Source organism: Pseudonaja textilis, chromosome 1 (genome assembly GCF_049901715.1).
Source record: "Pseudonaja textilis isolate UNSWEBS1 chromosome 1, rPseTex1.2, whole genome shotgun sequence".
Lineage (NCBI taxonomy): Eukaryota > Metazoa > Chordata > Lepidosauria > Squamata > Elapidae > Pseudonaja > Pseudonaja textilis.
This window is the reverse complement of record NC_141990.1, coordinates 325,496,076-325,519,666: the sequence shown is the minus strand read 5'-3', so window position 1 is coordinate 325,519,666 and position 23,591 is coordinate 325,496,076. Positions and strand designations below refer to the sequence as shown.

Sequence of the window (23,591 nt, the reverse complement as noted above, 5' to 3'; positions counted from 1 at the left end):
TACTGCATGCAGCAATGACCTCTAGCAGTAAGGACAATACCAGTTAATTTTGATCTGTTTTAGGCAATATATCTCAAGTGGAACCAAAAGCCAGTCTAAACTTCAGCATGTTTACATTATTCCATTGGGTCACATAAATTTTTCGCCACATTTCTGCATTAGAATAGATTATTTCCTACTTTCAAAAAAGCTGTTCATTGCAGAATTCTATTTTGTGCTTTATTTAAGGGGAAAGTTGGATATTTCAGCTGTTTGTGCATTCCAGATGGAGACTATTCAAGATATTTTTCTGAAAGGAAGCTTCAAAGATCCTGTTGCTTTGGAAAATTCTCATATGAAATGGGTGATGTATAGGGGAGATGTCCCAACTCCTCGCCCTGGGGCTGTAAGTCTCAATTTCCCCCGTTGAGTAGGCATTTCCTTGTTGAGTATGAATATGGTTTTGTCTCAAGACAGGGAGATTTGAATTAGAACTCAAATTCAAAATATTTTTCACACCCTGCAAGCTAATATATTTAAGTAACAGATGCTGCTGTCAGAAGATTAATTGTACTTTTCATTTGGTCATTTCTTAATCAAAACTATAGGCAGAGATCTTACAAAATATGTATAGGTTATACAGTAGTATATATGTATTCTTTGACAAAAATGACATTATAGCACAAAACTGTTTTAAATATTTAAGAATTTACAAATATTATTGGATAATATGTGGTAATTACACTGAACTCAACTCCTTGACTGAACCCAGACTGTACCATGTGTTAAGCTATCAAGTGTCTATTACATAACTTATCTATATCTCCCCTTGGTAAGTAGTAAAAGCTGATTTTCTAAATAAACAGAATGCATAACTCACTAGTTCAATATTTTACAGTGTGCCGATGTTTCTGCTCTACACTTGGGGTACACCTCTTCACTTGACTTGCCAGACAAAGTCCTCCAGTTTGTCCGAGACCACCCTTTAATGGACAGTATTGTGAACTCAGTTGGTCTTCAGCCTGTTTTCCTGAAAAGGGGTACTAAGTATACACAACTCATAATAAGCCAAACCACTGACTTGGATAATGTCACATATGACATCTTTTTCCTAGGGACAGGTAAAGCACTTATTATGCTGTTTCCGAAGTATATACTTTTTTTAAAATGCTGTCTTTTAAGTTTTAAAAAGATAGATGAACTTTTAGATGTTTTAAAGCAAGGAGAAGCAAATAACAGCTCTAGTCTACCTCTATACTAGCACATCATACCCATAACATATTTTTGGTATCCTAGTGATATCTTATAGAATATATAGATCAAGTCTTTGCTCCCCATAATGTATTTTCCAGTAGAACCTGTTGTAATGGTATGTGAGAATGACCTTGGGAGACAGAAAGGAGAGCCACAGACAATAGGATGTAAATGGTATCTTAGCCTATGGAAATGGAGATGGTGTCAGAAAAGATCCCTCTAGTTTTCCAGAGAGGAAAAAGAAAGGATGGGGGAAATTTCAGTCTTACATGATTTTGTTAATCTAACCTTTGTTCTCTTTGTTTGGACTACTATACTTGCAGGATTAACATCTATTTATACTCTCATGAGGATCTGAGAAACTTGAATGTTTGAATTTTGCTATTTCAGTGATTACAAATTTGTTACCAAGTTTGATTTATTCCAATTTATTGACTAGCCAGGCAAAATAACTAAGCTCTGATATTAAAGAAGTACAATTTGGGTTATGTGTTTCTAATACATCTATAAAGCATAAAGCAACTAAGATTTAACTCTGTGTTTTATTTTATACAGATAAGGGCTATTTGCATAAAACTCTCAATTGCCATGGAGAAATAATTATTTTGGAAGAAATACAGCTGTTCCCTTCAGCAGAGCCTGTACAGATACTCAAGCTAGCTTCTCTAAAGGTACAACATTGTCCTGGTCTATTCAGCAAAACACCCTTTCCTTCTGTTTCATTCCATTGTCTACTTTTGGATTTATCTATTTTAATGGTTTTTAATATCATTTAGGGAAAAAGTTAACTGTTTAGTGCTGTCTTTCCAGGGCCTGTTGTATGCCAGTTCTCCTTCCCAGCTAGTACAGCTCCCTGTTGCAATTTGCAGCTGGTATAAACAATGCTTTGATTGTATCTTGGCAAGGGATCCTTACTGTGCATGGTCCCTCTCTCTTCACAATTGTATCCTCCTGGCTAAATACCTTGAGAATTCACAGTGAGTAATATAATCAATGGAGCAAGTGATGAGACTTGATTCAGATTTTAAAGTGTGTACATTATTGCTCTACATTTTTAATCTTTTGTTTGCTTTGAAGCTTTGTCTGAATCAGCTTGCAACAGAATAAAACAAATCAAAGACACTGCCCAGCACTGTCTGTTTTGCTACCTCTATTTTTGGTGAACTTGTTCATGTTTCTTCAGGAAGCGGTGAAGCTACCTCCCTGTAGGTATTTTTCCCCTAGCTAATTACTGAGGAGCTATTTGCAATGGAGAGGAGATGAAGCATTAGCCAGCCTTTGTATACTGAGGATTCTAACTTTTTTTTCCCCAGTGGAAGTGGTGTTTCTATTGAATCCCAGGCCTTTTCAAGTTTTATTGTAGGAAAGAATTCTGGAGTAGGGGAACCACAAGTTTAATTTTTTAGATGACTAAATGAATGCTTTCCTCCATCTGCTTTTGGAATGGGGAATCAGTATAGCATATGACCATGAAAAAATGAGTTTTATTAGAGCCTCTGGGTCCTGCTAAGGACAGGGCAGAATAGCTAAGGAGCTTCATAATCCTTCCCAATTCACAAAATACTTCACTGATACAACGAATCAAGGATAAATCAAGGCGAGAAGCAAACAACCTAGAACTAAGGAGAAATTTCCTGACAAACAATCCGTGGAAAAGCTTGCATCCAAAAGTTGTGAATGCTCTAACGTTGGAGGTTTTTAAGAAGAGATTGGACAACCATCTCCTACTTGAGGAGAGTTGGACTAGAAGACCTCCAAGATTGTTTCCAACTGTTATTCTGTTAATGTTTCCTCTTTGAAAAGAGTATATTTTACACTGATGAATAAGTCCCTGAAAAGGATAGGAGGTTAAGAGAATTTCAACACAACCTATGTTGCTTGGCAATGTTTAGATTGCAAGCATTATGCTGGTCTTTAACCATAATAAAGGTTTGATTCACTTGTTTGCATACTCCTTAGGACTGAGATCAGTTCTTTTATCCTTTAATGCCGGGTTATTTTATGATACAGAATTGCGTCAATCTATCCATAACCATAGTTGGCGTATTGTGCAAACAAGCCTTAAAATATGTCTGGGAGATTGTGAGGGTTTGGTGGGGGACAAAAAGGTATAGACTTAATCCCAACAAAATTGGGAGCTTTGAAGACAGAAACCCAAGATATTTCATCCTCCCTCTCCCCCACTGCCCCCCCAATCTGGATTTATACTTTCCTATGCAGAGCTGGTTTGTAATATCTGGGTTCTCTGAACTAGACTCACACTCATCCTTAAGAAAAACAGATGAAAGCCCTGACTAGGGAAGTCTTTGCACAGATCCATCTGGTATAGTACAGGTTTTCCTGAGTCAGGACTCAGGAGGTTTTATTCACTGTAAATTATGCCTTGATCACCTCCCAATCAACACTCAGATATGATATGACTTGAATGATTAGGCACTTTTTGACAAAGTTGCATGAGTGGTATCCATGGTTATCCCTGTTGCTGCCATTGCAAGCATTCACTAGCAATGATCACCCTCATTGTCCAACTGGTTAGTGAGGAGGGACTAAAATCATTTTCATACCCGGTGTTTATGATGAGACTTCAACATTGAAGCCCAGTGTATGAGTTTGAGGCAATAAGGTAGCTTGTCAGCTGCAGGGAGAGGGAAATGCCGAGGAAACGGGATTGGCATTGGTTGCTCAGTAGAAAAACTAGGATAGGTGTAAGGTGAAACACATACAGAAGTGCCCACAGCTGCAAGTGGTATATTCCATCTTCTATGTAGTTTATGCCATTGAAGAAAATTCTTCTTAGTCTCTCTTTGTAGAAGTGTTTCTGATTGCTATTCTCAGACTTCCTTCTTTGCATTTCAAGGCTGAAAGTAGATTTTTAAGAGAAGATTTCTGTCCACTTTGAATGTTTTTGAATATCTTTATGAAGTAGTTTTTTTTTCTTTCTTATTTTATCAAGAGATCTAATCCAGAGCATCAGGAATGGTGATATCAACAGGTGTCCTGAAGTAGGTAGGGAATTTTTTTTTAAAAAAATAAGGCAACATATATTTTCTAAACAGCAATTATTGTTTAGTTACAAAATCATTGATATAATAAATTACACCATACAAGTATTCCAAGTTTAGGTGAATCATTTAACATTAAATGCTATAATCCATCCTCATTTACTCAGTTCAATCGCTTAGGGTAGATTTATTTCTTTTGCAGTATAGGTAATTTCATTCTTTAAACCAATTTCACCCAAAGCTAAAGGACACATTGGTAGCTGTTTCTCCATAACCTTGGGCAGTTTCTGGGCGTTTAGTATCTAGTTAGGATCCACTGCTGACAACTGCCATATGCACTTTCCCTTAAACAAATACTTTATTAGTACTCTAGTTCATGCTAATCTGAAAGCTGCCATTTATATTTTCCATGATGTCTAGAATGTAACATCATTCTAATATACTATGAAAAAATTAAATTGATCACTCTCAGATTCAGCTATATAATGTTTTTTGCATTAGAGGGCATATTATCAAGAACCCTCTTGATAATATGCCCTCTATCCAATTTTTTAATATATCTGTGTACATTCAATCATTGTCAGGATGCCACATAATGAGCCTGAAAAAAACAACAGAATACTCTAACTTTTACAAAGAGATTGGGAGCGCAACTAATAAAAATGATTGTTATATATCATTAATTGGGAGAAAAGTTCTTTAGACAAAATTAGATGAATTAAATGTTTAATTACAGCTAGTAATTTAGCAACTTGTTGTTTAACAACTGCCTCATTTAGCAACTTTCAGTTACAACAATAACTGAATAAAGTAATTTTATGTCCAATCTTCACATCTATAATCTTCGTAGCTCTGTGAAGCAATGAAAAGCTGGGGTAAGATCATAAGCATAGTCACGGTTTCATTTAGTAATCACTTTGCCTAATGACCACATTGACAGTCTCGATTGGGGTTGCTAAATGAGGACAGCCTATATTACTTTTTATGCATTGAAATAATCAAACGTAGAGAAGAAACAGAAAAATTAGTAATCTAATATGGCTTTAAAGGGGAAAAAAGCCTATCTCATATAAGGAAGTATTTAGATTGTGATCTGATGCAATAAATGTGTTGCAAATATATGTAAGGACATAAGAGATGGCATCATTTGCATATTTTTATTTGAAATTTTTATTAAACATTTTAAAAAAATAAACATTAAAGCAAACCAATATAAAATAAGGAAGAAAAGAAGAAATAAAAGACAGCAAAAAATGCCAGAAAATAAAATACAATAAAAATAAAAAAGGAAGAAAAGGATACAAACTTCTGATATTCTTCATAGCAATTATATTTTAAACTCTTTCTAAAGTTACATCATGATCTTATTTTTGTAATATATCCTATCTAATCTTCAAAATCATATGTTCATTTTTCATTTTTACACCATAGTTGTGTTTCCAATCAATAAATGTAGATATTGTCTTTTCTCTAATTAAAGAAGTTAATGTATCCATTTCAGCAAGATCTGTCAATTTCACAAACCATTTCTCCATAGTGAATATTGTTGAATCTTTCATCTTTGTTCATATAATAATCTCGCTGCAATAATCATATATTGAAATAAACTTCCATGACTCCAGGCATCATTTTTTAGTTTTTTAAATGTATACCAAAGCATGATAGAATGTCCCTTTATGTTGTTCACATTTCCAACATACATTTGGAATACCTTTATACATTTTAGTTAATTTCTCTGATGTGATGTACCAACAGTATATTAATTTATAAACATCCTCTTTAAGGTCATAGCATATTGTAAATTTCAACCCTTTTGCCATTGATCCATCTGTATGTTATAACCAGAATTCTTAGTCAACTTTATCATACAGTCTTTAATCTGTTCTTCCTGTTTCAAATTCCAATAAAAGTTTATACTTTTTAGCAATTAAATGTGTATGTTCAGTGCACAGTTGTACCTTAAACTCTGCGTTACTTTGCTCTATACCTTAAGCCTTTTTATTCATTTTGAATCTTTCTGATAATTATAAATGGTAAAACTATAGCCCTCTGCTATTAGTTGCTCTCTTGATTTCATCTTAAATTCCCTTTGATGATTTCTCAATAATTCCTGCTATGTCTTTGCCTCCTTTTCTCTTCTAATATGCTTCCTGAGTGGATATCCACAAAGGTGTTTTTGGGTCCAACTAATGGGTTTATATCTATTCCATATTCTCATATAACTTGAATATGTGCAGGCACACGCACAAACTACAGCAGAGATCTGGAGTTATGCTAATGCATTGGGATCACCCTGCTATTTGACTTTGCCTGGCAACAGTAATGTCAGAGGTGGGTGTGTAACAGCAAAATCTCTCTCCTCCAAATATGGTATTTCTCCATAGTAACTACAACAATGGTCTGTTTTTCCCTCTCCCCATTGTGCAGATATGGATAAATGTTTCTCTACAGATCCATGGAACTGTTTAATTGGACCTGAATTCTTTCCAACATAAAGATCATAACTACATTTTTCTATCTTGTCACTCATGAGCACTATGCCATCCTGTCCCAATAATTTCATAGCACACAGTAGAACTGGAAGTCCTTCTAGTCCAACCATTTATCCATTGTTAAAAACAGCAGTACAGATAACCATGGTGTAGGTCTGAATATAGGATAGTAATTAACTGAAAGACTCAGGAGGGTTGTTGCCTGCTTGTCTAAGTGCTTTCATCTCCTTTTCAATCCAGCAGAGGATGACTGCGATTTTCCCAGAGTTAACACTGAAAGTCTTGCAGTTTGTATGTGTGTGGGTTAAAAATGCTGTTTCTCTAAGCTTAATATTATTTGATTAAAAAAGCACGCTATTTTTGAATATAAATTGTCTTGACTTTGGGGAGTCAATTGAAGATAGGGACAGGCATACTCCTTTTTTCTTTTGGAGTCATTTTCTCTGAAGTGCTTCTTCTTCATTTTTAACCTTGGGCTGAACCCAGGGAATTCCTACACGAAAGTGAGCATCAGCAGAATCAGCACATTGGCTTATAGCAAAATCCCTGGTACTGTTGCCACCGAGAGAAGCTGGTATCAGATTGCAAATATTAAAAAGCTGAAAACACATTAATTTTTTAAAAAACCCAAAGCACCATGCAACACATTTTAAACAGTGCTTTCAAAGCACATGATACCGAGGCAAATGGTAGCTAGAGCCTCTTTTATTCTTTCTCTGGCAAGTACTAGATAAAATTAAATGTATTTACTTGTAAGGAGATCCTTCATATGGGATACCTCTCTGCAGGATCACTAACATGTATAATTTATAGTTCATAGTTTTAAATTTCTAGGAACTCATATTTCTGACAATCTTACCTGGTCAGTCCACACTATGGCTACTGCAAAGAAGGCCCAACAGCGCCTGCACTTTCTGAGGCTGCTGAAAAAGAGTGGTCTGGGTGAGAAGTTGCTGGTTACTTTTTACCGTTCTACCATTGAGAACATATTGGCATACTGTGTAACGGTGTGGTATGCTGGGTGTTCTGTAGTGGATAAGAAGTTGCTCCAGAGAGTTATAAACACAGCACAAAAAATCATTGGTTGCTCTCTTTCTTCTTTGGAAGAGATTGCAAAGACCAGACCTCTCTCTAGAGCACTAAAAATCTCCATAGACAGTTCTCATCCTGGTCATTCATACTTCAAACTGTTACCGTCAGGGAGACATTATAGGTGTCTTAAAATGAGGACTATTAGACTGAGAAACAGTTTCTTTTCCAAGGCAATAATTGTCTTGAATCAAACAGTGCATTTGTGATTTAGTCCTATGTATATAGTGGCATTTTAAAACTATTTAACTTACTAAATGTTTTAGATAGGTTTTAGACTAGGTTTTTAATTATTATTATCATTATTTTAATTATTTTAATTTTTAAATACTCTGTTGTATGATTGTGATGTGGTGTTTGGGGCAGTGTGCTGGAGTTGCTTTCAAATTTCATTGTATTCGTGGAATGCAATGACAATAAAGGTATTCTATCTATAAAGGTATTCTATTCTATTTATGCCCACATTTTGTTCTAGTAAACAAATAGAATAGAATAAAATTAGAATTAGAAGAGTTGGAAGGGACCTGGAGGTCTTCTACTCCAACCCCCTCCTATTCTATGTATAATTTATCAGTATCTTTTACTGTATTTATTACGGTACCTAAAATGTCAGTATGTTATGTCCCCTTCCATTAATGGCAATACAGATTGTATGATGGGCAGTTAGTACAGACAGTGAAGATAGTTGGCACAGTTCCTAGGCAGGAAGCTATAAACTGACCAATAAGCCTTCTTGCTTTTCAGAAAAGAAAATCAGAAGGTACCCTGTCACCCTTGGCAGCAGCCCTCATCTTAACTGTGAACCTTTGTCCAACATAGCCAACCTCCTCTGGATGTTTAACAAGAGCCGCTTGCTGGAAGAAGAGGCCAAATATCTCATCCATATAAAAGGATTAATTGTCTTTAATGTAACAGTTGCTGATACTGGGGTTTATGAATGTCAGTCTGTTGAAAAAGTCAATGGAAGAACATTTCGTGTAACAGTGGCTATCTATCTACTTCAGCCCCAGCCAGAGAAAATGTTCTATGGTCCTAAGTGTGACTTGTCAAACCAGATGTGTTCTGAAATAGCAGGTCCAAAAAGCAAACCTTTGGCAGGCCCAGAGACAGAGAACCCAAGGCAACTGCCATCCAGAATAATCCAAAGTTTGTTGTTCAGTCTGATAGTTGTGGGGTCCACCATTGCCCTCCTTTTCTTCCTTTTGCTTTCTTGGAATATTTACAAAGGCCATATCTCTCTGCCTTGGACCTCTATATCTAAAATATCAGCAGATGAATCAGCAAGTCCAGAAATGAGTCTGGAGCAAGTAGACCTTACCCAGACAAGCTCATCCTCACAAACAATGACCATCTCTACTGGCAAATCAAGCCCATTGATGTCTTCCTCTAAAGTGGATAGCAGTATAGATATGAAGCCAAGCATTAACTCCACTAAAATCTGTGGTTCTTCAAATTGTCTGGTCATGGATGAAACCAAAATTCCTGATAAAGACCATGAAATGCAAGATTGCTCCAAGGGAAGAAGTTCAACACTTCTTTGATCCCACAAACTAGTTGGTATGTAAAGAAATGCCTTTTTTCTTTTTTTTTCTTTAAGTGTTGTTCAATTTCTTCATGAACTACCATTTTCTTCCTGCCATTTTCAGAATGTTCTGAAAAATAAATCTTTTGAAAAAAGTTTTTATCAAGCCTCATTCTTCCTCCATATTTATTTATTTATTTATTTATTTATATTTATTTATTTGATTTGTCAATTGCTTACAAGATAATAGGTATAAATATATACATAGTTATGAATACATGAAATGGGTACATATAAGAAAAATAAAAGAAACAATAGGACAGGGACGGTAGGCACGTTGGTGCGCTTATGCACGCCCCCTACAGACCTCTTAGGAAAGGGGTGAGGTCAGTAGTAGACAGTCTAAGGTTAAAGTTTTTGGGGTTTGGGGAAGAAACTACAGAGTTGGGTAGAGTATTCCAGACGTTGACCACTCTGTTGCTGAAGTCATATTTCCTGCAATCAAGTTTGGTGCAGTTAACCTTGAGTTTGTATCTATTGTGTGCTCTTGTGTTGTTATGGTTGAAGCTGAAGTATTCATTAACAGGTAGGACATTGCAATGTATGATTTTATATACCATACTTAAATCAGACCGAAGACGACGTAATTCAAGGTTTTCTAGTTCTAGAATTTCAAGTCTGGTGGCATAAGGTACTCTACAACGAGTAGAGGAGTGGAGAACTCTTCTTGTGAAATATTTCTGGACTTTCTCAATTGTGCTAATATCAGATACATAATGTGGGCTCCAGATTGATGAGCTGTATTCGACTATTGGTCTAGCAAATGTTTTGTATGCTCTAGTTAGTAGTGTGATATTACCAGAGAAAAAGCTATGTAGGATTAGGTTAACAACTCTTAATGCCTTTTTGGCTGTGTAGTTGCAGTGGGCTCTAGCACTTAGATCATTAGAGATGAGTATTCCAAGGTCCTTTACAGAGCTTGGATCATCAACAAGGTCTTGACTATTCAGCTTGTATTTTATTTTCTGATTTTCTTTTTGCCAATATGTAAGACAGAGCATTTATTTGTTGAGATTTGAAGTTGCCATTTGTTTGACCATTCTGATACATAGTCAAGATCTTTTTGAAGAGTAGCAGTATTGTCTATGGTATTGAACAGCTTTACATCATCAGCGAAAAGAATGCAGTTGCTCTTAATATGATCACAGAGATCATCTATGTAGAGTATGAAGAGAGTTGGCCCTAGAACACTGCCTTGGGAGACACCACTATTTTCAGGTACAGAATTTGATAGGACACTCCCAATTTTGACCATTTGTTGTCTGTTTGACAGGAATGCTTCTATCCAGTTATGCAGTTGTCCAGAGATACCATAAGATTTTAGTTTTAGGAGTAGTTTGTCATGTACCACTGAATCAAAGGCTTTACAGAAGTCGATGTAGATTGCGTCTATTGCTTTGCCCTGATTGAGTTGTGTAGTCCATATGTTTTTGCAGTATAAGAGTTGCAGATTACAGGATAGTTTTTTCCTGAAACCAAATTGTTTATTGGAGAGTAGGTTGTTTGTCTCTAAGTGGAGGATGATGGATTGATTAATAATTGATTCCGTGACTTTACAGGTGACGCAGCATAAGGAGATTGGTCTATAATTTTCAACTAGGTTGGGGTCTCCCTTTTTGAAGATGGGGATGACCATGGCTTGTGACCATAGGTTAGGCAAGGAGCTGGTCCTGAAAGATTTTTCAAAGATTATGCTTAGAGGTTCGGCTATGGCAGTGGATAGCTTTTTAAAGAAGTAGCCACATATTCTATGTGGTCCAATAGAGATGGATTTAGATTGCATAGTGCTTTTTCAACATTGTCTTCTGTAAAATCGATATGTATTAGATCATTGTAGTTTTCTGTGGTTCGGCTAGGAAATACTGGGCATGATCCATTGCTGTTTACAAATACTGAGCTGAAGAATGTGTTAAAGATGTTGGCTTTAATGGTGTTGTCGTTGCAGTCTTTACCATTAGGTCCTATCAGGGGTGGGATGGACCTTGAGTCTTTTAGTTTACAAAATTGTAAAAAGTGTGGGTGAAATTGGTGCCTAGACGGTTTTCCTCTTGTTTAATGTGATAATTGGTGCATTCAGTCTTTATCTGGTGGCATACATTTTTGTATCGGCTTTTGAAATTGTCAATGTGACCAGATTTGTTTTTCCGCCAGAGTGATCTCTTTTTGGATTGAAGTTTCCTTATTGTTATGGATAATCTGTTTTTTTTGTTTTTGTTTTGGGAGTTGTTGTTGGTACATATAGTTTGATGACTCTTTTGACTTCAAGTAAAAATATGTTGTAATGGTCTTCAACAGTATTGCATCCAGTGAATAGAGATTGCCAATCAAGGGATGAGATCGTTGTCTATAAGATCATAGTTGCCTTTTTTGAAGTTATAATGGTGGATTATGTCATTGTGATGATTTTTGTGTGGGCGTATGTTGAGACAAAAGTCAATCATATTGTGGTCACTGCTGGAAAAGGGTTCTTTAGTTTGTATTCCGTAAATTAAATTCAAACTATTGCAGAAGATGAGATTGAGGCAGTTGTTGTGTTGTTGGTTATTAGTTGTTCCAGTCCTAGATTTGTAACAGCATTGTAGAAGGTTGCATGTATGGGTTCAGTTGTACATTCATTTAGGGTCCAGTCAATATGAGGTAGATTGAAGTCACCAAGAAAGATAAAAGTGTGTGGGCAGGATGTTGCCCATGTTAGTAGTGTATTTAGCTTGTTTATATGTTCGATGTCATAATCAGGTGCTCTGTAACACAGTAAGAATCGAAATGTGATATTAAGGATAGTTCACAGATGATTGTCTCAGGAAGAGCAAGCTCCTGGGTAACTTGGATGTTTTTTAGATGTAAGGACTTTTTATAGAAGATAGCAATACCACCTCCTCTATGAATTTCACGATCTGATCGGTAAACATGATAGTCTCTTACTGTGGTAATGGAGTCAGGGAGAGATTCGTTGAGCCATGTTTCACAGACAAATATGATGTCGAATTTAGCCATATTTAGTAAGAGGACAAATTCAGGTATTTTATTCGCAAGGTTTCTTGTATTTAGTAGCTTGCATTTAAGGCCAGCAGTAATTGGAATTGAGGTAGTTAGGGGCATGCATGCCTAATCTTGGGTGATGGTGGATTGGTTGAGGTAGGGTTGTGGTTGAAGGTTAAAGCTGAGTTGCGGGTTGTGTGACTTACTTTTGATACAGTCAACATGGCAGTCAATGTACAGGTCCTTCTCTCCATTGTCTAGACGTTTTTTGAGTTCAGTGCGGAGTACACGGGAGCGGGCATGTTGCTGTATGGTTAGATCAGGGCGACAACAGAGGTTCTTATGGTTGGTGTTGGTTTTGGCGAGTGAATTTATAGTGTAAATGAACTTACATTTGCTTGATTCATTTTTGCAAATGACCCTGCAGAAGCGTGGGGCCACAGAGGCGTCTCTGTTTTTGAGCTCTCGCCCAATGCGGGAAATGTCAAGTATTTCATTGGGGGAGATGGTTGATGCTTGATAATCACTGATGATGTTTCAGACAGTTGTGATGTCATCATTATCATTGATGTCCTCTAGACCAAATAAGATGGCGTTTGGATGTTTCCATTCACGCTCAACAGCTCTGATGAGGATTGGGATATCATTATTTGTCTGGCTTATGTTTTTTTGTGGATTGGGTTGTGGATTGGTTTGTGGTTGTTGGGTAGAGATGTGGTTTGTAGCTATTGGATGTTCAGGTTTTTGCGTTGGGTCTTTTTTTTCAAGGTTGGATAATCTTTCTTTTAAGGCATCCAGGGATGCTACTATGGTGTCAAGGGATGTTATTCGTGTTTCAATGGTATCAACTCTTTCCAACAGATCCAGTTTGGGTCTGCATGATTTGCAGAGATATGGAAACTCATTGGATGATTCTAGGTATTGAATCATTTGCTCGGGGAATCCCAAGCAGTCATGATGAGCGTATTTGTTACATAGAGAACATTTGATGGAGTTTTCATTATCCTTTAGAGTTTTGTAGCATTTAAGGCATGTGCAGGAGTCTTGTGGTTCATTAGTGGGGATTACTTTCTTTTTAGGTTGTGGTTTGGGACTGGATTTTTTTCTTGGCATGGTAGGTTTGTTAAGATGGTACGTTGGTTAAATTAATTAATGGAACAATTTTGGGTAATGAATATAGCCAATATCACACCAATCAATTGCAGTAATCTCTCTAGTCAAATAATTTTCATAAGCAACAATCAGCCTAATCAATTAATTACACTAATCATTAATCACTCTGTTCAATTAAATTCACTAAATTTAATTTTTTACTAATCAATTAAATTACATGAATCTTGATCTTTTAAACTAATCAGTAATCACACTATTTGCACTAAACACTCTAATCACACTAATCAATTAAAACAATAAATCAATTAAACCATTAATGAAATATTTTATAGAAATTGATTATCTAATCATTGATATAGGTGATGAGGTAAACTCGCTGAATTAAAACTATTTATTTATTTATTGTTTCCCATATTTTCAGATTACTGTAGGAGAATGCCACCATCCATTTGGCAAATTATAAATCTCATTTCTAATTCTTAAACTTAGTATAGCTATTTAAAACTGACAAGTATTATGTATGGATTCCAGGATTTTGGGAACAGCATTTTCTGTTCACACTAGACAAACCATTTGTTTTAAAGATGGAATTGTATTTTCCATTGTTGTATAAATGGAAAGAAATAACCTATTTCTATTGCTAAACTTCAAGAATTGCATTGGTCCATAGGACACTCTGCCATTGTAGTGATTCCTTTCCAGTACTCTGACTAATTAAAACTAGCAACTGTTCTTGCATAGGAAATTTCATTTTAGAATGTATAAGAATGATCTGCCCTTTGAAAAAGCCACTTTTCACATTTCTGAATCACTGATTTTCAGCAAGCTCCTGAAGTGGAAGAAACAGTGATTCCTTTAGATATGCAAAAATAATCTCTTTCTTGAAGCAGTGATTTTGTTCCAGGAACTGAGCCAGTTAAACCAGATAGTGAAAAGCAGTAAAATTGTCCATTTGGTGACTGGCAGCGAGTAACTCAGACCAGTGATTTTTCCAGGAGTGCATGAGGCACTCTTCTCTGAAAGCACATAGTTCTGTTTTGGGAATAACTGAGGGAACTAATGGTACTTAATGCAGAAATAGAGCAGAATCATCTACCTTTTCCAAATGAAGGTTGACTGGAAGGAAGATATGCTTAAAGCAGAGATTCAGCAGGCAGGCTGTTGAGCATCTCTTGAAGAAGGTATCTTTGAACATTGGTTCTTCTGGCAGACTAGCCATTCTAGCAACTACAGTGAGAAATGTAGGTGTTATGCCTTTCAAAAGTATCATCAGTTAAAAATTCCAAGAACGTCATGACATCTTGGGTTTACTTTGGATCTAAATGACATGACCTTTCCTTGCTTTAGCTTCACTTTCACTGTCCTTTCATTACCACTGGTAACAGAAGGCTAAACTTTTAAGTATTCAAAGGACATTTTGAAAAGTAGAGCAGACAGCATCCTCAACTTGCTAGCAATCGGCTATCTAATATTGACAGCCTTTTTTAGAAACTAATTATCTGGTGCAAGGCGGATTATTTTAATTGGGTCAACAGAAATAGATGAATGTTGGTGGGATCACTTTGGATATCATGTTTTATTCATCTAAAGGGCATCCTTGAGACTTGCAGTTGGAAATGTGAAGGGGCAGTTTATTTGGAGCACTAATTACTCAGCTGTTCACAAGTTTCCACATGAAGTTCTCACTGAGACTTGTGACTCACAGTCTTTGAGATGTTGTTACTTGAACAGGAGGTTGGGTTCAGGACTCACTGTAATCCATGTTCCTTGAAGGCAAGGCAAGGCTTAGCTCACTGATAGCCTGCTTGAGATTATGGTGTATCCACTGAAATGAAAACAAAGAATCTTCCCCAATCTGGTGCTCTCCAAATTACTAACTCCCATAAGGCCTAGTAATTAAGTAATTAAGTCAGACTGTTTGAAAATAATGGAATTATCCCACACACTAGGAAAGATTTTTCCTCATCCTAAATTCTTCCTTAGGAAAAATTAGGGAAAGCTGATGTGCTCCAACATTTAGTTTCCAACAATAGCCAGTCAGTAGTGAAGCCATTTACCAAATTATGGAAGAAGTTACCATGTATGTTTTACATCCTCATTATCTTGTTCTTGTCCATAGACAAGCTCTTTTGTTAATGATCATGATAGCCACTAATTTAATCTTTACCTGTAAAAACTGTCCAGTCTGTCTGGTATCTCCTGCATCTTCCAACAATAAACAGATATCCCACAAAGCTTACAAGCTAGCCACAAAAGCAACAGTTACTCTTGTCCCAGACAAAACATGAACTGTAGCTTGATATATTGCCTTTGAATATGGCCGGGCCAAGGCTACATGATCAGGAATAAAAGCCAGGTCACCTCAGTCATCAGCCATAATAGATGGAATAAGATGCAAAAGAAGGTTTTGAAAGAACAAACCATATGCCCTAATGGTTGCCCTCCGATGGATGGAGAATGATGTCCTAGCACCTGTTTCAAGGTAATAGCAAGTTGGCTTTTGTTTACAGAGATGTGTATCTGCATGGGCCATCTCCATACCAATGTTGACCAGGAATCTAATGTTTCCATTGACAGTCTTGAGGGAGCATATGTACTGATGTCATCATTGCCTCTGCAGGCCTTTGAGGTCATGGAAAGTTCCTCAGGAAACACCTAATGTCCCTGAGATGACACTCAATGTCCTTGGATAACCTCTAGGGGAGGTGGATGACTATTTCTGTGCTTCTTTATCTTATCTGGAGTATGCCAGCTTGTCTGGGTGGAGTGTGCCAGTGCTTCTGGGTGGAGAAGTGGACCATGTAGCAAACATCTACACATGAGTGTCAAAGTGTGTTCAGGGTTCCTTCTTGCTTTGAGGGGCCATCTTTATTCATCTGAATAAATGCATAAAGCTTATTGAGGCAAATATCTTGATTCCGTCTTTTATTTCTACTGAGCCACACCTGAAACCGGCAAAACAGTGACATTTCTTGATCTGGTCCTGGTTTGTCTTTTCCTTCTAAGTACCATAGTTGAGCAGAGATAGTTTCCGGAAGAACGCTTGTGTTTTTCATCTTAGCAAAAGCAGTTCTTCCATATTTCAGATGCAACTTTGTATTAAATACATTATCTACAAATCAGCAGTATGGATGGATTCTTATTCTTCCCAGCTTCCTGGAAACACCAATCAGTCAGGATGCTAGAGTCGATGCATTTATTTAATTAAATTTATATTCGCCACCCATCTTGTTGAACGTGCCTGAGCTGGCTGGATAGTGCTGTTTAAAATGATGGTAAAGATTGTGGTGATTACATTTTGTGAGCAAAGTTATAGTAAGTTAAATATATTTAGTTTGCTAAAGTTGGCCAGATATTTGAAGAACCTGGGGGGATCAAATCTGCATTTTCCTGCTCTAGAAAACTGAATCTAGACTAATGGTTTCTAATTACACTAAATACTTTAATTAAAGATTAAGAACTCTGTGGTCCTATGGGCTGTTCTACAGAATAAAGTGCAGGAGAACACATTAGATTTCCTACCTGAGAAGTTTGTAGGCAGAAGTTCATTAGGACCTTGAAATAAGCCGACTCCAAGGTCCCTTCCAATTCTATGATTCCTAATAATAGATTTTTAAACAATGGCTTCAGTTCTAATTGTGAAAGCTGCCAGGCCAGGGCCAATTCTAATCTTACAGCAACTTTCCTCTGTCAATCGGATATTTGACACGTTTAAAAAGGTTTTAATTCTAGGGCTCCGGCGTGACTGCAGAAGCTGTGGAGTCCGGTTTCCTCCAGCAGATGGCAATACAGAGCCAACAAAGAAGCCACCCTCCCCGCCCCCGCCCGCCCCTTTGGAAATAACTCAGAAGAAATGTGATAGAAACGAAGCGGAGTTTGTAGATGAAGGAAGATAAATTAAAATTAAATAAAAATTTTAAAAAGGAGAACAAAGGCTGCTGGCATTACCCTGCACAAAAGAACAAAGTGGGTAAGCAGTTCCATTTTTAACATGATTTCCCCCCCGTTTCGTTTTAAAGCTCTGCAGAGAAAGCTATCGGCTTGCCTGAAGCGCTAGAAAAGAGCGAGAAATATTTCCAACACAGAAAGAACAACAAAAAGATGACAATCTCCTGCTTCCACCCGCTTTCCAACTCGAGAGGAAGAAAGAGAACCTGAGATTTTTTTTGGAGAAAGAAAGTTCTTATCTCTGGGGTCTTATAGGGTGATTTGGAGGGAGTGCTTTTTGGAGCGAAAGGAACAGCTGCACACATCTTTATGCTTCTCTTCCCTCCCCACACCCTTGGGAACGTATAGAAGTGTGTGTGCTTATGTGTGTGAATGCGCATGTGGTAATGCTCTCTCTTTCTTTCAAGCCCCAGAATCCAACCTCGCCTTTTCCATCACAAAGTCATGGATTTCCAAAGTGAAATTCCGGAGGAAATTTGAGGAGTATCCGGATCCGGAGAAAGAGTGAACAGAGAGAGAGAGAGAGAGGAAAAAAAAAAAAGGCAACGTGGAGATTTGATCAAAGGAACAACTGAAAAAAGAGGCCCTGGCAGGCGAGCAGAAGAAAATGGGGTGAGAAAACCGATCTTTGACCTTAACGGTGCTTGCAGAGAAATCAAAGAGTTTGACATTACTGGGTTGGGGGCGGGTTTTTTTTTTAAAGTTTTGCTGTTTTTTAAAAAAATGAATCAACAAAGTTTATTGATGGGGAAGAGATAGTGTGAATTTCCTGCTATACAGGGTTTTAATATGATGAAAAGAAAAGGAGGAATGTGGTGATATAAATCTTCCTATATGTTAAAAGGGTGGCATTTATTTTGTTTTTTGACTGTATCCACTTTAAATTAATACTGGTGCACACTCTGTTCTCCCCCCACCCCCAATTTCACACTGCCACTCTCTTTCACCACAGCACACAAATGGTCCCCTTTTAAAGTGGCTGCTGAATGATCAGCTCTCCCTCCCCCATTCATTCCTGATGAAATATAATATCTATCTGCATACTGTAAGTCATATTACCCTGGTCACCAACCAATACTTCCATGGGTCCATCAATTTGACAAAGGGGTGGAGTTTGTCAATCCAAGCTTCTTTCCTCCACCCCATATGCTCAAAGTGGACAGCAAGTAAGTTTTATTGGCGTGGCCCCTGTCCTTCCTAACCGTCCCATTTATTATTGAATGGTTGAATATAGATCACGAAAGCCAGTTCAAAGGTGCAGAATCTGGTTTGAGGAACCTAGTTGTTGATTTCCAGCAGGCCCCTGCCCTGCTAGCCTTCCAGAAAGCCTTAAAAATCTGGCTTGCCCCAGGCATTGAAACAGGATAAGGCTGAACATGTACCCCTGTGTTGTTGTTTTTAATTAAAAAATGTTTTAGGGCACTGGAGTTGGGGGCTGGGTTTGGAGTGGATACTGTTTTTTGTTATTTCTTTATACCCTTATTGTTGTAGTTGTATATAAGTTATAACCCATAAAATGGACAATCATGTAAATCTTGTAATTGCAAACATACATACTTTGGGCAGCCTATGGGTGTGAGCGAGAGAGAGACCCATTTCAATTGATAAGCAAACATGGAGGTGCAATCAACTTGATAGGAAGAAGCAGACATAAATGATGTAAGAATCCAGAGTGGGAAGGTAATATTGTCTAGGTTTATTAAAAACAACATAATATATGGCATGCTAATATATGTATGTATGTATGTAAGTATGTATGTATGTACACACACACACACACACACACACACACACACATATTTCATTGTAATATACACCATCTCCATACTACTGTGGAGAAAGTAAAGATCTTACAAAGCTGAATATTGGATGAAGCTGACAACTTGCAGGAATTCATTGGTACAAGATACCCTGTGCTTGATTCAAATGTTTTATGTGGGTATGTAGCTTGATAGTATGCAATGATGTAAGATGGATAAGAGATTGATTAAACTTGTACTAGCAACCAGAATGTCTTTAGGGATCAACTAAGTGCTGGTGAAGCAAACAGAACAAAGGAAGCAGCTTCCTGTTATTATTTATCTGTGACTAGTGGAGAGGTGGAACTAGACCCAAGGGCAGGATTATTTTTCCCCTTCCTCCATCACCCCAGGCTTAACATTAGACTCAGTGAAATAGCTTAGTCAATGAACAAGGGCTGAGCTCTGCCTTCATTCAGTGTTATCCATACTCACCAATGAGATACAAATTTCATTGTCTTTAAGGCTCATGGCTCTCTGAAGTTCCTGACTATATCAGCTGAGCAACCTATGGAGTGATCTATGGAGTTACAAAGCCAATACAGCCTTAGGCTGCATTAACAGAGGGATATGTCTATGGAGATTCTCAGTCATCCAGGTCATGATTGTCCCAATGGTGCTTTTCCAAAACGCAATTTTGTTTTTTCCTTGATGACATTTTGCTTCTCACCCAAGAAGCTTCCTCAGTTCCCTTGAGATAGAATCAAGATCATTTGAAATATTAATGCCACTTTATAATGCCTTGGTAAGACCGCAGTTGGAATATTGCATCCAGGTCGCCATTATATAAAAAAAGATGTAGAGACTCTGGAAAGAGTGCAGAGAAGAGCAACAAAGATGATTAGGAGACTGGAGGCTAAAAAATATGAAGAACAGTTGCAGGCATTGGGTATGTCTAGTTTAATGAAAAGAAGGATTGGGGGAGTGACATGATAGCAGTCTTCCAATATCTTCGGGGCTGCCACAAGTAAGTGGGAGTCAAACTATTCTCCAAAGTACGTAAAGTCAGGAGAAGAAGCAGTGGATAAAAACTAATCAAGGAGAGAAGCAACCTAGAACTAAGGAGAAATTTCCTGACAGAACAATTAACCAGTGGAGCAACCTCCAGAAGTTGTGAATGCTCTATCATTGGAGGTTGGACCAACCATTTGTCTGAAATAGTATAGGGTTTCCTGCTAGAGGGATTACCTCCAACATCTCCAACATCCAGAGACCTCCAACATCTCTTCCAACTCTATGATTCTGTTAAAGAAAGCCAGTAATGATATTTCCGCAATTGGAAGGGTATTGTCCAGAAGAGTGTTCAGATCCTACCATAGGTGTCACTATGTTTTCTTTTCCAAGTATTTATAATGGAACTATAGGACGCAATTTGTCACAAGGAGAAAATATAATCTTCAGCTTTCAAAGTTTTCCTCCAAATAAGCTGGAGAAAAGAAGAGGTCAAAACAACAAAACTTTCACCTTGGCACCTTCAATCCAGCTGACTCAGCAATCGGCTGTCTGCCAGCAAAGAGACACATTTCCCAGACTCCTTCATGCTGCTACTAGCTCAGAAAACAAACTCCAAAGGAAAAGGCAAATGTGCCAGAGTTTTAAAAGAAAGACGTCCCACACCCTAATAAGCTGCAGGCAGAGCCTTAGGTACATACTTTGAGAAATCTATCCATGGATATATGCAGACAGTGGAAAATAATGGTCATTATTCTTGTTAAATAGAGGGAAGATAGAGATACATTTTGTACAGAGGTGTGTGGGTCTGGTCATTCATCGAACACTGGATCTTTTAAGTTTCACCTCTGTATCTTCCTTGAGCTGGAATATGCACCTTTATGAAACTGACAAATGATTTTCCCCCAAGTTTTGTTTTGAAATGGTGGCCCCAAAATCAAGCTCTTAAAACACAGATGTCGAACTCGCCATGTTGCATCATGTGACGTATTGCAACTTTTTTCCTTTCATGGAACTTGGGTGGGCGTGGCCTGCGAGTGGTGCACCTGGACCTCAGTTTAACATCCCCGCCTTAAAATATCCCTGCCATGTAATGGATCTTCATATTCAGAGGCAATACAGATAGTCCTCGGTGTACAGCAGTTCACTTAGTGACCATTTGAAGTTACAACGGCACTGAAAAAAGTGACTTATGACCATTGCAGTATCCATCCCCCTGGTCACATGATTTACATTCAGGTGCTTGACAACTGGTTCATAGTTATGCCACTTGCAGTGTCCCGGGGTCACGTGATCAACTTTTGCGACCTTCTGACCGTCAATGGAGGAAGACAGATTCACTTCACAACTTTGTTATTAATTTAACAGCTGCAGTGATTCACCTAACAAATGTGGCAAGAAAAAACGTAAAATGGGGCAAAACTTGCTTCACAAATTTCTCAGCAACATAAATTCTGGGCTCAATTATGGTCGTAAGTCGAGGACTACTACAGCTGTAGAGCATCTGTAAATGTTCATTGATGGGGAACAAATGTTATGTCTCCTGCATACTTTATTCCTACAGGTATTTGGCTGTTTACTGAAGAAATAAGATATTGGATTGAGTCAGGGCGGGTACCCTATAGATGCAGAGGGAGTCTGGCACATATAGATAGTCTTCGACTTACAACAGTTCATTTAGTGACCATTCAAAGTTACAATGGCACTGAAAAAAGTAACTTATGACCATTACAAGCATCCCCATGGTCATGTGATTTACATTCTGATATAATAGAATAACAGAGTTGGAAGGGACTTTGGAGGTGTTATAGTCCAACCCCCTGCTCAGGCAGGAAACCCTATACCATTTCAGACAAATAGTTATCCAGTTATAGTGTTGGAGCATTCAGAACTTCTGGATGCAAGTTGTTCCACTGATTAATTGTTCTAACTGTCAGGAAAATTCTTCTTAATTCTAGGTTGCTTCTCTCCTTGATTAGTTTCCATCCATTAATGCTTGACAACTGAATCACATTTATGACAGTTGCTGTGTCCTGGAGCCATGTGATTCCCCTTTTGCTACCTTCTGACAAGCAAAGTCAATGTGGAAACTAGATTCACATAACAACTGTGTTACTAATTTAAGAACTGCAGTGATTCACTTAACAAATGTGGCAAGAAAAGTCGTCAAATGGGGTAAAACTTAACAGATTTCTCTCTTAGCAACATACATTTGGGCTCAATTGTGGTCGTAAGTTTAGGACTATTTGTACAGACTTTTTTGCGCTCTCAGGGACATTCTGATTTATGGCTTTTGTGCTCTTAGAGGTCTTCCCGCTGATGGTCATTTCTCACTGTTTCTAGGCAGGAAACATATAAAAACGTGCCACACTGAAAATGCAAAGGTTGCAAATTGTCTCCAAAACATCTAATCCTAACCACAGGTGCAGTGTAGCATTGTGCATTTTATATCCTTGGCCTTCACCTAATGTTCATGCATGCCAAAGAGTTGTTCACCTCTAAATAAAATGGATTGCTGTCTTGATCCAGCAGGGCTGCTTATGTGTTATGTCCATAAACTGCAGTTTTATGGTCTGCTCTAAACCTGCATTGCCAAGAGCATCCTTTCAATTTAAAATTAGGCTCACAGTAAGTATCAAGCAGAAGAGCAAAAAGGTATGAGGGCTAATTTACCATCAGACCACAGGACACTAACTTATAAAGGAGAATATTTGTAGTTCAGGGTTGAAATAAGGACTCCTTAGTGCTTTCTGAACTTGGCTGTTTTCTTGCGAATGTTTCATTATGCAAACCAGGTAACCTCATTTTGATGTCTATAGAGATTCTCAGTCATCCAGGTCATGGTTGTCCCAAAGGTGCTTTTTCAAGAGACAACTGGACTTCTTGGTTTTTCTTTGAAAATGTTTCACTTCTTATCCAAGAAGCTTCTTCAGCTCTGACTGGATGGTGGGGAATGGAAGGATTATATATATATATATATATATATATATATATACTTCCATTCCCTTCCATTCCCCATCATCCAGTCAGAGCTGAAGAAGCTTCTTTGGATGAGAAGCGAAATGTCTTCAAAGAAAAACAAAGTCCAGTTGTCTGTTGAAAAAAGCACTTTTGGGATCACAGATGAAGTTATCTAGTTTTGGTAATGAAATGTCTGCAAGAAAACAACCAAGCTTAGAGCACCAAGAATCCTCACGGTCTAACTTAGCATCTGATCAATAACTCTGAGGAAGTAAAATGGTCACAAGTGCCATGAGAACATATAACAAGTTAGAGGAAGGCATGTAGAACATGGCTTCCCAAGCCTTTCTAGCTCTTTAAAAGCTCTACTGGAGGTCACATGACTGGGAGGAGGGTGGGCTGGAGGACTCAACACGTTTTATGATTGGTGACCAACTGCCTC

At 37.7% G+C, this 23,591-nt stretch overlaps 2 protein-coding genes and 1 long non-coding RNA gene across 9 annotated transcripts in view; 2 read left to right on the top strand and 1 right to left on the bottom strand.

Annotated features, from left to right (window-relative positions):
• The window catches only part of LOC113434978 (semaphorin-4E-like), a 38,850-nt gene extending 29,368 nt beyond the window's left edge, over positions 1-9,482 (top strand). Inside the window, exons 9-14 of the mRNA XM_026698461.2 lie at positions 229-385; positions 878-1,100; positions 1,789-1,904; positions 2,044-2,210; positions 4,187-4,239; positions 8,561-9,482. Coding sequence (XP_026554246.2) covers positions 229-385; positions 878-1,100; positions 1,789-1,904; positions 2,044-2,210; positions 4,187-4,239; positions 8,561-9,357 — 1,513 coding nt within the window. The 3' untranslated portion in view covers positions 9,358-9,482. The remainder of the gene's footprint in view (positions 1-228; positions 386-877; positions 1,101-1,788; positions 1,905-2,043; positions 2,211-4,186; positions 4,240-8,560) is intronic.
• On the bottom strand, positions 4,369-17,045 carry LOC148128390 (uncharacterized). The gene is made up of 4 exons (XR_015740856.1): positions 17,013-17,045; positions 14,587-14,717; positions 7,587-7,647; positions 4,369-5,087 (listed from the first exon to the last, which is right to left on the bottom strand). It is a non-coding gene; the product is annotated as an uncharacterized LOC148128390 (long non-coding RNA).
• Positions 17,046-17,221: 176 nt separating this feature from the next.
• HOMER3 (homer scaffold protein 3) overlaps positions 17,222-23,591 on the top strand; it is a 49,442-nt gene continuing 43,072 nt past the window's right edge. For 2 of the 7 annotated variants that reach the window (XM_087920655.1, XM_087920643.1), the window contains exons 1-2: positions 17,327-17,460; positions 17,846-18,050. In XM_087920655.1, the coding sequence (XP_087776781.1) occupies positions 18,046-18,050 (5 nt within the window). In that variant the 5' untranslated portion in view covers positions 17,327-17,460; positions 17,846-18,045. Of the gene's footprint in view, positions 17,461-17,836; positions 18,051-23,591 lie in introns of those variants that run through there. The other 5 variants (XM_087920652.1, XM_087920668.1, XM_087920647.1 and 2 more) reach the window with 4 other exon arrangements.